At 36.4% G+C, this 15,704-nt stretch overlaps 1 protein-coding gene across 7 annotated transcripts in view; it reads left to right on the top strand.

Moving 5' to 3' along the window:
- The window catches only part of LOC150094194 (heterogeneous nuclear ribonucleoprotein R-like), a 398,929-nt gene that overhangs the window by 68,992 nt on the left and 314,233 nt on the right, over positions 1 to 15,704 (top strand). For 2 of the 7 annotated variants that reach the window (XM_090412075.1, XM_090412073.1), the window contains exon 2: positions 291 to 356. The exons of the other annotated variants lie outside the window; for them this stretch is intronic. In XM_090412075.1, coding sequence (XP_090268201.1) covers positions 317 to 356 — 40 coding nt within the window. In that variant the 5' untranslated portion in view covers positions 291 to 316. The remainder of the gene's footprint in view (positions 1 to 290; positions 357 to 15,704) is intronic. 7 annotated transcript variants of the gene reach the window in all.

Genomic DNA, 15,704 nt, shown 5'->3' with positions numbered 1-15,704 from the left:
AATGATGTAATGGTCATGCCCCATTTTAGAGAATAACATTTTAACTTAATGTTGCACTCGATTTTCATTATCTCTCATGGTCTTCTTCAGCAGTAGTATAGCACTGTGACTGACACAACAGAATAAGGAAACAACTAAAGTATGCTAACTGAATTAACACATACCTAGTCTGATACTGTGTAATGAAAAGAAAAAAAATTAACATGAGATTAAAACATTAAAATTAAAATTATGGACCTGAGAAATTGATCAATTAGCATATCTTAAAGTTCAACTGTTTTTTGCCATAGGAGCTGGAGTCCTGGTTTGCAGATATATGATCACTAAGAGAACTTCAGCTAGTGAACCTAGTCATGGTAATTATACTAGTTATATGGTGATCATCAAGTCCTATACAATATCATGAATAGTCACTAAAACCACATATAATATTCATATATAGTCTTTGAAATTGTATATGGTGAGACTGAAGTTCTTATTTGACTTTTATGTAATTTTCTATTAAAATGAACCTAGAGATATAAAGCTTACTTTCATGTTGAGACATCTTGCATGAACCCGAAGTCCTAAAATTCCTTGATATTGATACTTTTGTCCTAGTTAGAGGGAGATAGGATACAGCTTAAGATTTCCTTTCTAATCACTGAATGATAACTTGTTTTAATACCTTAGACTTTTAAATTGTAAAAAAGTTTGTGTTGTGTGTTGGTTTGCAATGTGGTGAATTGTTGCTATGGGATTACAGGTGTGGGATGGAGGAATCAAATCAGATGGTTCAGATTCTTGGAAGACTGATTTTTATTTAAATTATGCTGCTAGTCATGGATAACATGGTAGATCTGCTCTTCTCTATTCTACTCTATTCCATCCAATCTTAATTGTCCAAACTACACCTTACAGTTTATGTGTTTTGGCTTAAGTGTTGGTTGAAACTCATTTTAATTTTAATGGAATGAAGAAGGTGCGATGATTCCAGTATTTTGTCTCTGGCATAAAAATATCTTAGGGGTACAGTGTAAAAATTATAACACTGCACACATATCATAAGTGGAAGAAATTAGAAATGAAAGTCTGAAGTTATAAGTACATTTTAGAACACATTGATCTTGTTTCTGATTTCAAAGTATTTGATAGTCCCATATGATAAACTACTGTTGAAGTTGATGGGAATGAATAGTCAGTAGGTAGTTTGCTTACAGGGATGGCTGACTGAGAGAAGTTCATGAGTTGTGTATCCTCTGTGGGTGCTGATAGATGGCCTTAGCTGTTGGGCAGAAGGTCATACACAAGAAGATAGAAGTAATGGCTGTGGACTGTCCTTCTCTAGCTAGTTTCCACATGGAACATTTTGAAAAACATGTTCTTGATATTGCCGTTCTTAAAACCTGAGAAAACTGGAGTCTGGGAAGAGTTTGTGCCATGTGGCCAAATGAAGAATACGCTACTATTTTTGTCATAAATGCTTTCCAGACTCCAGCTCATTGTAGAAAAAGAAAATTACAATGGTCTGTCTTTTCTAGACACTATATTCTCTTCTTACTAATGGTACACATTCTTTTTCAGTTTTTGAAAAACCTGTCCACACAAGGAAATACATTCGCAAGCTTTTCCAATCATTCCCTCTCCCATATGATATAAAAACTTGACAGAGCAATCAACCTCTCTTCCAAATGGGCTTTCCTCCCAGCTGAATTTACCTATGTTTGTCACACATGTTCATATCTAATGTCCACAATTTCAACAAAATACTTGTTCCTTTCTCTTTCCCATAGCCGTCTCAGCATGCATTTTCAGTAATATTACTTTTCTTTATATTTGAGGCACCTCAGGGCGAGAAAAAAAAATCTTTGCACTACTTTCAAACCCTGTGTGAATTTAACTGCCCTTAGTCCTTATCTGTCTCTTATAAAGACTAGCTTTTTTCATCCTTTCAATTTCAGGTATATAGAGTTCCTTCTTCTTGCAACCTGTCATATCGTGGACAAATAGAAGACCCTTGATATTTCCAAGGTATGTGATCAGATGTGACACAGAGCTGTGCTCAGCAAAATTTCATTCCATTATCTACCTTTTGCAATTGGGTTACTAGCTTTTTTTTTAGCTGGTCACTACATATCATGGTAGATAGATTCCACTCTTCAGATTTCAGGAGCATCTCAGAGCACTGTATTTTTGCCCATTCTCTTTCTGCTGTACAAAAATGACAGGCTCTCATTGACTTTAGATCCTATCCATACCTGTAATGATCATGATGACCGTGCACTCCATTCTTCCAATTGGATAATCCTGTAATGCCTAATCATTAGAACCATCAAGAACCTCCATAACAAATATCTTAAACTCTGATCTCATTGTTCTTTAATGGGGTGGGAATAATAATCTTGGGAACGTCATTGCTGTTAATGCACAATCCTGTATAATTTTCTGTAGGAAAATGCTCATGTTGCCTCTCCTTCTTTTAGTAACATTCAGATATCAAGACATGATTAGTTCTCTTGCTGGACTGCCTGCATTCCAGTCCTTCATGACACAAAGGCATCTCACTGCTAGCTACCAAACAAAATTGCTTATTTTTCTGAACAAGTCACTACTTTTCACCTGTACAACTGTTAGCACTACATAAATTCCAAATATGCTCAAACATGGAATACTCCTTATATAATTCGTTGCCGCTAGAGGGCTACATGGTGTGTAGTGTTTGTAGAAAGCTCCTGAACAGATAAGTATTATTTTAATTAATAATTGGTAAATTTGCTTGAATCTTACATAGTATTATTTACTTCTCGTATCTTAGCGTGTCTGTGTGATTTTTGTGTGTTTTCTGAGTTATTTCAATTAGTAATTTGATAGATACGATTATTAGCGGCACATGGCTCCGATAAGAAGGAATAAAATGGCGTCCAGATCGCCATCTTTGTCCAAAAATTTTAATATAAAGGATTTTATTCAGTGTACCGTTTGTGAAATGTATGCTTTGAGGAGAGCGATTGGAGTCTGGTTAGACAATGATAGTGGAGTGAATGTGTGCAGAAAGTGTAAGGAATGTGAGAATTTAAAGTGCGTTTCAGGACGTGAGAATGTAGAAAATAGTGATATGCGAGGTATGAATAGTGATATTTGCGAGGTGGTACCAGATAGCTGTGAGAGTGGCGTTGAAAGTGGGAATGAAGGTATAAATACAGAACGAACGAATGAATTAACGGATAATAAAAATTATGAGACAGATGCAATGAGTGAGATTGCATGGTTACACAGAGCAATACATAGTGCAAATCGGCAGCTGGAGCGTTGGCGAAAATGTTTACCGAGCGTACCAACTAATAAACGACAAAAGTATGATAAGAAAAATAAGAGTATGATAGTGAGTGTAAACAAAATGAAAGAGTGAGTGTTGTACGGAGATTCTTTAGTAAGAGGTGTGATAGATGAGAGTTTGACAAAATTGTACCAACCTGGTGCGAACGTTAAGGATGTAAGCGAGTCAATTAGAATGCAAAAGCAGAGGGTGAAAGAATTGATAGTAGTAACAGGAATGAATGATTTGAAAGGAGACAAAATGGCTATGAGAGAGGATTTGAAGGAATTACTTGAGGTAGCAAAAGAGAAGAGTGAGAGAGTTAGCATGGTGAGTCTGTTGCCACAGTATGACAGTGAAGGTATAGAAGGAGGGCCAAAATTGCTAATGACTTTATGTGCAGATTATGCAGGAGGAGTGGTGTAGAATTTGTGGATGTGTGGAGTGAGTTCGATGGGCTAAAGGATTTATATAAGATGGATGGTTTACATTTGAATGTATTTGGTGTACGGAGACTTGAAATGTTGTTGAATGAAGTGGAAGTGCAGAATCAGGGAAACTAGAGTTACTAAGGGGGGGGTAGATATGCAGACTTTAGGGAGACAGTAGAGTGTATGAATATGTGTAATATGCCCGAGCGAGTACGAAGGACAACAAATCAGAATGGAATAGTTAGTATAAGGCATCAAAATAGGGATGGGACAAATGGGCTTCTGAAATTTATGTATACTAATGCCAGAAGAATTAGTAATAAGAAGGAAGAATTTTTGCCTTGGTTGGCACTTCCAGGCCAACCAGGTTATTAGAAGATGATAGCTATATCATCTTCTGTCAGCCACATGGTTGACAGAAGATGATATAGCTAGTGGGATTGAATGTGAGGGATATCGTGTGTTCAGGAATGACAGGGAGAATAAAATGGGGGGGGGGAGGAGTGTTATTGATGATAGCTGATGAGCTGCAGCCAAAGAGAATAGAAGTGGAACTGCAGGATAGAGAAAAGAGCACATTTGAGGCTATTTGGTGTGAGATTGAGACTAGCAGAACAAAATATACAGTTGGGTGCTGCTATAGACCAGGTGATGGAATAGATGGTGGAGATAGTATGCGTAAGCAAATAGAAGAAATGAGTGGAAGGAGGGTAATTATTATGGGAGATATCAACTATGGTAACATTGATTGGAAAGAGGAGAGGACACACGGGAGGAAGGAATTGGATTTTATGCGGTTATTAAGGGATAACTATCTGCGACAGCATGTAATGAAAAATACTAGGGATCAGAGAGTGCTGCTTGACCTGGTAATTACATCTGAGAATTTGGCTGTAACGAATATGATCATGTTGCCACCAATTGGTGAGAGTGATCATAGGGTCTTGACTTGGGAGGTGGCTAAAGGTGTGGAATTTACAATTAAGACAGGGTACATGTGGAATTATCGGGCTGGTAAGTATGACAAGCTTAACAGTTTGATTGGTTCAGTGCCATGGCGTGTAAAACTGCAAGGGCTGGATATTGATAGTGCATGGGAGGCAGTTAAGAAGTGTTTGCAGGAGGCAATGGCTGACTGTATACCTAGAGTCCGAATAATAAATCAAGTAGGGGTTAAATGGATGAATAACACCATTAAGCTTGAGCTGCAAAAAAAGAAACAACTGTGGAGGGAATTTAAGGAGAAAGGTGATCAGCAGGCACATGAATGGTATAAAGCGCAGGCCAGAAGGGTAACGAGTGTGGTAAGAAAAGCAAAAGCGGATTATGAAAGAACATTAGCCATGCAGGCTAAAGAGAATCCCAAACAGTTTTTTCGATATGTTGCAAGTAAAAGAAAAATGTATATGGCAGAATGATTTTAAAGAATCTGATGGCAGGGAGGTAACCGAATCAGTTGATATAGTGGAATTACTGAGCGAGCACTTTGCAAGAGTATATCATCCAGGTGGTGACAGTGCAGGAATGAATGAACCAATAGCTTATACGGGAATTGTGGTGAATGAAGTGGAGGTGAGTAGTCTATTGCATAACCTCAATGTCAATACATCTGTGGAATTGGATGGTATACCAGCTCGTGTCGTACGTGAAGTGGCTAAAGAATTGTCAGTGCCCTTGACCATTTTGCTTAATTTGAGTCTCGGGTCTGGGTTAGTCTCAAGGAGGTGGAAAGAGGGGAATAGTTCCACTGCATAAAGGAGGTTCCAAGACTGCTGTTGTAAATTAACGACCGATCAGCATATCAGGAATCGTTGTCAAGGTCTTGGAGAAAATAGTCAAGAGGAAAATACAGGATTGGATAGACGAAAATGGGAGAGCATGGTTTTGTGAAGGGTAGATCATACCTCAGTAATTGCTCACATTTTATAACACAGTGATGGCTGAACTGGATAAGGGTTATGGGTTTACAGTGATTCCACTGGACCTTGCTAATGCCTTTGACAGAATACCACATGGAATTCTAATCAGTAAACTGCAGCATATGGGGATGGATATAGGATTGGTGAGATGGATAGGAGGGTGGTTGATGGAGAGATATCAGACAGCGGTTTATTCAGGACTAGAGTCCAACAGAAGGCCTCTGACTAGTGGTGTGTCGCAGGGTTCTGTTCTTGGACCACTACTGTTCAATTTGTTTATTAACGATATAGGAAAGGAGAGGAAGTGTTCATTTGTTTGCTGATGATGCAAAATTGGGTAGAACAATAGTGTGTACACAGGATTTCAAAATTTTGCAGGATGATTTGAATAGTTTGGAGGACCGGGCTAATGAGAATGGATGTCAATTTAATGTGGCAAAGTGTAAGATTATGCATTTTGGGGGTGAAAAGATTGGCAGCAGTATATCACATTGGTGGAATTGTACTCCAGGAGATGGACGAGGCCAGAGATTTGGGAGTGTTGTTGGATAGGGAGTTGAAGTTTAGGGGGCACATTGCAAAAGTGGCTAAATCAGCTCATCAAATCACTTGGTTGCTGAAAAATACTTTATAACATGCAGAAACAAACAGGTTATTGTTCCTCTGTATTGAGCCTTGATAAGACCCCATCTCGACTACTGTGCCCAGATTTGGTCACCTAGGTTTCTTCTTGATGGGGAGGAGGTTGAGAGGATCCAGAGGCAAGTGACCAAGATGATAGTAGGTCTGTGGAATGAACCTTATGAGAACAGATTGAGGATTTGTGGGTTGCAAAAATTGGTTGATAGGCGGTGGAGGGGAGATATGATTGAGGCATTCAAATTATTGAAGGGTTTCTATAAAATTAATTCAGAAGATATTTTTGAGAACAGGGCTGGCTGTGAGAGGACTAGGGGACATCCATGGAAACTGGGCAAGAGTGTGGTTAGTAAGGGTGTTAGAGCTGGGTTCTTTACTTTCAGAGTGGTGAATGAGTGGAATGGGCTGCCAGAGTCTGGTGGATGCTGTGACAGTGAATGAGTTTAAGGAGAGGTATGATAGATACTGTATGAATGTCGAATAGTTGTTCTTGACAGCCTTCCTCGATGAGTCTATCAACTTCTTGGAGTTGCCCGTAATAATAATAATTAGTAGTGCACCTAAGCCTCTTAGCATTGCTTGATGCTATTCAGAAGATGGCAATCAGATTGATAATTCCTCTCTTACAGAATTACTGCAGCCTACTCCGCTTTTTTAATCAGTGCCCTACTGTTCCTCTGCTTTCTTCGAAAACTGTAAGAACTAGTGCAGCTGCTGGGCAACGTCCATTTACCATCTATCTCCAAACTTATCAAACAATTTCTCCTCTTTCATTCCATCTACCTATGTTCTTTGGAACATCCTCCTTTGCAGGTCTTCCCCAGAGACTACAACCTTCAACTATTCAAAAAAACATGCCAACAGATTTTTCTTCTTTCACTCTTATCCACACTACTAGGCACTGATTTTTAACATTTGTCACACAAACAAAAGATTTCATGATCTTTTGTGGGTCAGAATTAAAACATCTGCCAACATTGGTCCTGAAGAACATAAAAAAATATATCTACTGCTGCATGGTGTATACTGCATAGAATCATAGGGGAGGGGATGCAAACTTGAAAGACTTTTTCTCGGATTGGCAGACTTCCAAAAAATGGAAAATGGAAATAATTCCTTACCCTCCTGCTCATCAGCCAAGGCTTTTGACCAACTACCTCACAGGATTGCCCCTTTAAAAGTTTAGGTTTTTAGACTAATCTGTTTTGTAGAGTAATTGTTGTTAGTGATCATATTATATCACCAATGATGTCTCTATAAAATATTATGATAATTTAACTTATGCTGAATTCATTTCTTGTACTCTTTTATTTTATTACACCATAATATCATAGTGTATCCATTCCCTTTATCCAACTTGGTTGCAACATTGTTATAAAATATGAGTAACTCCTCTCACTGTTATTCTCACAATATTCTTTCCACATCATCTTCTTGTGAATCTCTTGCTTAATAAGGTTGCACGTCCATTTCACTCCCAACCTATTTATTCTTCGAACATCAGGGATACATTCAGATACTGCCTTATTTAAGCACTTTTTCAAAGATTCCCATGCATTGCTGACATTTATCCCATTCAGTAACTGATACCACCAGACCAAAGATAGTATTCTCCTAATTTGATCATAATTTCTAGCTTTGTAGTTAAGCATGTAACCTGTTTTAATTGGTGCATCAATACAATTAGATACTTCCCAAGAAAGCGCAGCATGATCACTGTCACCAATTGGTGGTAAAATAGCCATATTCTTAACAGAGACTGTCTGATGCTATGGGCAAATACAACTCTCTTTGACCTCAAGTTCCTTCTTTCACATGCTACTTGAGCAAGTTGTCTCATAACAAAATTCAGTAAATTCCGCTTATTTCTTATCATGAGATTTCTCTTCTAACCAATCAATGTTTGGAAAATTAAAGTCATTCATAATGATCATTCATTTGGAACTCATAAAGCTAAATTGGCGATGCATTTCTTTGTTCCCCTTCAACTGAGCCACCAGATAGTAACACCCCACCATATCTTTCATTCTGTTAACCTCCACTTCACACCAGATAGAGTGAAACTCACCGCTGCATGGGACATTGTTATCATCGTTGTTTTCTTATGTTTCTACCCTAACTGAACTTAAGTCATCTGATATCATTAGTAGCACTCCTCCTCTCCTATCTCTTCTGTCATTACTAAATATAGTATACCCATTATAATTCCACTTGCTATATCTGATAGCCAGGTTTCACTAATGCCAACAATCTTAGGTCACATTGTATTCATTAAAGCAACGAACTCAACCCCTTTGTTTCTAATGTTCCTGGCATTTGTGTATAGACATAATAAATTACCACCTGGTCTATTCTTATAATTAGATATGCAGTCTACTTGGTCTTGTTTTAGAATTTTCTCTTTTCCCTTCCCAGACATACTTAAAAGGTCCAAAACCAAAGCATATTTTTCCACCCATTCGTCACATACATAACAATGTTTGAAGACATTCATGTCTTTATCACATTTTCATATCATAGCTGAACATTTTTCCTGTTCCTTCTTTGATGATCTAGTTTCCTTGACTCTCTGCATTAGGTCTCATACCAAGAAGTAATTTCTCCAAGCTCCTGATGCCAAATGAATTCGAGTGCAAGCCATCCTTCTTATACAAGTCTTTTCATCCATCAAACACACCCCACACGTCTAAAAATCACATCTATTTCTTCTACACAGCCTGTGCATGAAATCATTTGCTATCATTGCCCTCCTTAACTTGATACTATCATATCCAGGTAGCAATCGTATAGTTTTTACTCTCTCTCATTTCTTTCTCGTTTCTTCCAACAGCCCTTTCATATCTTCTCTTATACTATGTTTGTTATATTTGTCACTACATAAATTATTAGTACCTACCAGAACCACCTTCTCTTTTACTTTACTTTTTTTGCTTTACAATTACATTTATCATATTTTTAATTTTCGCTTCCAGGAAACTGTAAGTGGCGACTCCCTCGGCAAGTGCAAATTTTAAGATTGAGTCACCATACCATATCATCTCTTTTTTTCTTAGATTTTAACTGACTTTCCTTGTTATTAATATTATGATTACCAACCTCAATACTTTCCTGCCTGTTCTTGTTCTGATCCTTTTTATCACACACATTTTTGTCACACCTTATGTTCATTTTCTATCAGTAAGTACTACACTTTAGAAGTAGGTAATCAAATCAGTTATGCTTCGAATACCTATCTCTAAAGATTGATTTTTCTGGTTCAAATAGATCAGCGAGGTCACATTTTACTGGTTTCTCTCCTACATGTTTGTAGATCAAGTTGGGTAGGGATGTTGAGGTATTTGCTCTTAGCATATTGTAGCAAACACTCTGTCAACCTGTCAGAATACCATAAATTCAAGATACCAAGAAATTATATACTTGGTTTAATCCTTTATCTAAGTGTAAGCAAACAAAGTTTGCACCTGAAATATTTTCAGGACTTGGGCAACTCCTATATAAAAGCTATTGACTTCACATCACTTGCTTTAGTATCCCATAATGCAAAGCACATATCCTTACGGACATGTATAATACTATGCATTATGGGAAGAGTCACTACCCAGACCAGTTTCAACCTTTATTTAGGTCTCATCAGTGGGAGCCAGACCAAGAGGTGATGTAGCTATACCCTAAAGTTGAAATAATGCAGAAGTCATATTTTCATATACAAGGAGCCAAAAGGTGATGTCACATACCTTATTAAAACACTCTGGATTAAAGATAGTTGTTGGAAGTTTTTCCACTTAGTTATAATATAAGTTAAAGATACCAAAAATTATATACTTGGTTTTATCCAAGTATAAGCAAACAAAGTTTGCATCTGAAGTATTTTTTGAGGACTTGGGCAATTCATATATAGACACTAATGATGTCACACCAGATAATTTACACAATTCTACTGAACTCCCATCAGTTTTTTAACCAGCTTTCCTTGCAGATACACTGTAAATGTCATTTTCCTCTTAGAAATTTAGATCATAACCTTTTTCTGTTTCACAACAAAGCGAGTTTTGTCACTTGTTCTCAATCGTGTCCTCTGGCATTATGTTGTCCAAGCAGGATAGCCTTCTTGACATTTATTCCTCCTTTCTGACTTACATGATCATACTTGATGATTATTTGTGGCAAACCACCATCTTATGGTTTGCCTTCTACTCTTTTGCCATTGAATGGCAATTTTCACTCATTATGTGTCTGTCATAGGTGACTTTTTCTTTTACATTTCCCTGCCAGTTCTAGAGTATAACAAAACTTTTTTTCAATAACCGTAAATCCTATCCATAGCTTTGCTGATGAGAGTGCACTTTCCATTCCTCTTCTTCATTTGACAGACCTTGCGATCACAATCATTTGAAGTTTCAACTTTATCCATCAGCAGTGCCTTAAAGGTATCATATTCTTGCCATTTTTCCACCCCACCATCTGCATTACTTAATCTTGAAGCACAATAATTTCTCTGCTCTTCTAATTTTGCCCAAAGTCTCTAAACAAATGTTTTTTCCTCTTTCATTCTTTTTGCTGCTGTCTTTTGGAGCATTCTTCCCTCTTATGTATTTTCAGTAGAGATAGGCTTCAAATCCAATCGTCAAATTTTGTTTTTCTTCTTATCTAATCCATTGTAATCTAGGTTGAAGTCACCCATGTATAATGTTACCATAAAAAGGAAAAAAAAGATGGGGGAGGGAGTGGAAACCTTATCCTATGTATTCAATTTTCCACCATTGATAGGAACCTGTGCACTGTTTGATATCTCATATTTTTCCATTCTGTCACACACACCTCTCAGCTTTTGTACTTGTCTGGGTATAGTGAATCTACAAAGTGCCACCAGCTCATGTTATTCCTGCTACTCTTTCTTCATTTTATTTACATTTCTCTGCAGGCAGAGGTATTTCTGTTAGTCAGCTGCCCATTATTTCTCTCTCCATCTCCTGTTCTGTGACCTGACATCCAGCCTCTTATTACTCTATCCACAGTCTCTGTTTAAGAACATTACTTCTTAGCTACCCCCTTGGCATTTCTAATTCTGACTCATAAAATGCACTTGCACTTAGAACAATGCCTCCAAATGTCAGTATAAATACCTTTCCAAAATGCAATCCATCTTTTGTATACAGTTTTCCATACAATTTTTATTTCCTCTACATGTTGGTCTTAATGGTGATGAGACAAATTTGTGTCCTCTGTGGGATGTGAATAATCTTTATAAGGAATTTTCAGCTGAAGGTGAGTTAACCACTTGGGTTAACTTATTTATTTTTTTTATTTTTGAGGAAGAAGAGTGGCAATTGACCATGATAATACGTAGATTAGACAGATGTATACGATGCTTGTTTTGGAGATGGTATGCAATGGTACTGCATTCTGGCCCTTTATAATAAACAGTGATGTGTTACATATCAATGCTGCAGTACATTTGAAAATGTGCAATTGTCAGTAATTTTTTTTTTTTTTTTTTTTTTTTTTTTTTTTTTTTTTTTTTTTTACATATTTACTATTAAAATAAGCCTAGTTATTTATTGAAATTTGCAATTTTCACCCAGTCCATTGTAAAAATATATGCTGTATAAAACTAACTATTTTTAGAATTTTAAATTACTTTCAAGTTTATATATTAACAAGTTAATATGCCAGATATGACATTGTGTCTATGTCAAACAGTACATTGACTGTGTCTATGTACTGTTTTTAATACCACAGTAAAACTTTACTTTCTCTTGTGTGTGTGTGTGTGTGTGTGTGTGTGTGTGTGTGTGTGTGTGTGTATAGATATATATATATATATATATATATATATATATACTGAAGAAGTATGAATATTATTAAAGGACAAATTATTCAAAAAATGTTTAGTTTATTAAAGCATAGCGTTCAATCTGGCTACTTCCAATATCAAGATACAATCTATAAACAGAACCAGGGCTTGGCGATGGGGAACCCTTTATCCCCCATTCTGGTGAATATTTTCCTAGAGGACTTTGAAACAAGAGCTATATCTTCCTCTTCATTTAAACCAAAAGTTTGGAAACGTTATGTAGATGACGTTTTTATTATATGGAGTCATGGTGAAAACTCTCTCACGAATTTTCTTTATCATCTAAATAACCAGCATCCAAATATAAAATTCATGGCAGAACTAGAACATAACTCACTTCTTTCCTGGATATAAAACTCTCACGCTGTTCTGGAAAATTTAGAATCTCTATGTACAGAAAACCAATGCATACTAATAGATATCTTCACAGTCTTTCTCATCGTTTTCCACCACAGAAACTCAGAACTATTTCCACTTTAGGACACAGAGCTCACTCTATTTTAAACGATCCAGATGAGCTTCAAAAAGAAATTAATCACCTCTCACATATTTTTGAACAAAATGTATATCATAAAAGAACAATTAAGAAATTTCATATAGATCCTCCTGGGCACATCAATACAGAAACTACCAATTTTAAAGGTAACATCTGAATTCCACACATCAGTTTGGTCTCCCAAAAATTGGCAAAAGTCCTTCAAAAGTGTAGAAAGTATTTTTACCTTGGGTATAATTATGTTAAAGATACCAAGCAATTTTAATGTTCCACCTCTACCACGAGTTGCCTTGGTCTTGCACTACCTGTAGGATCAGCTAGTCTTGAATCACTTGCAGGCGCAAACTTGACATTTTTGTCTGTTTGCTTACTTGGGAAAAATGGAGTAAAACCAGGTTTAAAATTGCTTGGTATCTTTAACATAATTATACCCAAGGTAAAAATACTTTCTACATCTATATCTCCTCCTGAGATTTTTATTTAATAAGGTTAAAACACCTTATGGTAACTTGTTTTTGTAAAATACTTACAAGCTCTGTATTACTAAATCTTGGTATTTCTAGCCTAGCTCCCACTGATGAGACCTCAAAAAAGGTCGAAACCGGTCTGGGTAGTGGCCCCTTGCCTTTAATACAAAACATCATACATCCCCTTCTTGGAGATGTGTTTGGCATTAAGGGTAAATATTAAGATTAGTGATCGGAGCTTGTTCCACCTCTACCACGAGTTGCCTTGGTCTTGCACTACCTGTAGGATCAGCTAGTCTTGCATCACTTGCAGGCGCAAACTTGACATTTTTGTCTGTTTGCTTACTTGGGAAAAATGGAGTAAAACCAGGTTTAAAATTGCTTGGTATCTTTAACATGTCCTTCAAAAGTACAACATCAGGACGTTATTCACCACTCTTCCAAAAATCTGATCTCTTATAAGCCATCCTAAACCTAAGCATCATAATCTAAAATATCCTGGTGTATATAAACTATGATGTGACTGTGATGTTCCTTATTACGGTCAAACTAATAAATCCGTTGAACTTTGCATGGAGGAGCATAAAAGAGACGTCTCCTATAAAAGATCAAATGCTAGTGCCTTATCCAGCCATGTTCTCTTCTCTAACAATCCTCATGATAATTTTCAAGGTCACTCAGTTTCCTGGGATAGATCTGAAAACATTTTCCGTTGCAAGGATGAATTTGAAAGAAAGATAGTAGAATCCAGGGAGATCGTCCTTAATCCTGAACATTTGAACAGTAATTTGAGCTATAACATCCCTGAGAGCCATACTGTTGTTGTTTAATACTGGTGTTCTTGAGAGTCTACTACGACACATACAATAAACAATGGCACGTAAATAGAACAACTGGAATTTTAATACAACGTTTTTTATTTTTAATTATCTAATACAATTAACCTATGCTTCTCAGTTTTCTTAATATCTTCAGTCTTTTATTATTGTTTCTTCTACCTACAAAGATACCTGATGAAGGCCATAATAAGCCGAAACTAGTTGTATCATTAAAGTTTTCTAACTTATTCTCGGTTTGTTAGTCATTAAATATCTTTTTTAAATATATATATATATATGCAGTATGGAATCCATAGAGCGGATGTTTTTCACTATATTGGGTCATTTTCATTCTGGTACTATGCAACCAATATATATTAGATACACAACAAACAGCAAATCACTTGGTGATTTGTTTCTACCATTCATGAATACATGAATTATCCAACTTTCACAGATGTTCTGTTCCTCTGAAAATACTGATGTTTTCTTGAATTGTTGCATAAAAAATTAAAATAATTATTAGTTTCTTTTCCCTTTCCACAGCCTAAAAAATTAAAAACAAGTAAAGAAATGAGTGAAGAGTTAACTGCAGAGACTATGTCAAAGACTGTTTTTGTTCCAGATAGTATCTGATTCCAACAGCAAGGAATGATTGACATAAATGAATGTCCAAGTTGGTGGGACTATTGATAAAAAAAAATAAAAAATAAATTCTGTGTGAAATATAACTTCACAATCGTCAAAACAAGTGACTTGGATGTGCATTGTGTAAATAAATTGGAACTCTTGGAGTGGAAAAGAGGGCTGCACATGGAAAATACTAAGCAGTGAGCAAATACTGAAATGTGGCAAAAATAGACAGCAATAGCTACTTCTTTAAGAAAGAAAGTTTTTGATCATAAGAAAACAGTGGGTCATAAAGCTGCAATAGAATTTGCTTGAAGCTGAGAAGGAGCTCCTAGAAAATCTGTTTAAAAAATTTATCTTGTGAAAAATTAATAATAGCAAAAATGTTTTGTACCATAAAGGTGGCCAAAGAATATCATTCTTTTCATCATTTTGAATCGGAGATTGACCTAGAAGGATTAAATGGGATTGAAACAAATTGTGTTGTTTATTTACCTTGTATTACTAATCTGAATCATCATCATCATCATCATCATCATCAAATTCCTGCCATGTACCCTCAAGGGGTGTACAGGATATGACAGTACTACATGAAAAAATTACATCATTACTAACTTCCTATCTACAATTTTCCTCCAAATCAGTCTGTTACTTGTCAAGACTCCAACATTATCAGATCTTATATTTCTATCGTCTAAGGCACTTTGTACCGTATCAATCCACCTATATCTTGGTCTTCCTCTGGGTCGTTTTCCTGCCAACCTGGCAGAGAACACTTGTTTTGCTAATCTTTCCTCTCCCATTCTATTTAAGTGACCATACCATCTGAGATTAGCTCTGCTAACGCATTCCTGGATGCTGACAATGTCAAGTTCTTTCCTAATATCCTCATTTTTAATATGATATTGCCATTGATGCCATCTGTTCACGCCTCTAATCTTTCTCAGGACTCTCATATCTGCGGTCTCTAGTCTTTGGTCAAGTGTTTTACTTCTGACCCAGCTCTCAGATCCATAAGTTAAAATTGGTTTGAACACAGTCTTGTATACAGCTAATTTAGTGTTCCGACTAATTTCTTTCTTATTCCATATGAATTTATTCAATTGACTTCCCACGATACCAGCTTTGCTGATTCTGTTGTCTATTTCTATATTT

The sequence above is a fragment of the Typopeltis vanoorti genome, chromosome 22 (assembly GCF_054136105.1).
Source record: "Typopeltis vanoorti isolate ZY-2024b chromosome 22, IOZ_Tvanoo_1.0, whole genome shotgun sequence".
In the NCBI taxonomy this organism is placed as follows: Eukaryota; Metazoa; Arthropoda; class Arachnida; order Uropygi; family Thelyphonidae; genus Typopeltis; species Typopeltis vanoorti.
The sequence above is the reverse complement of the archived record's forward strand: the minus strand, read 5'-3'. Positions and strand labels throughout refer to the sequence as shown.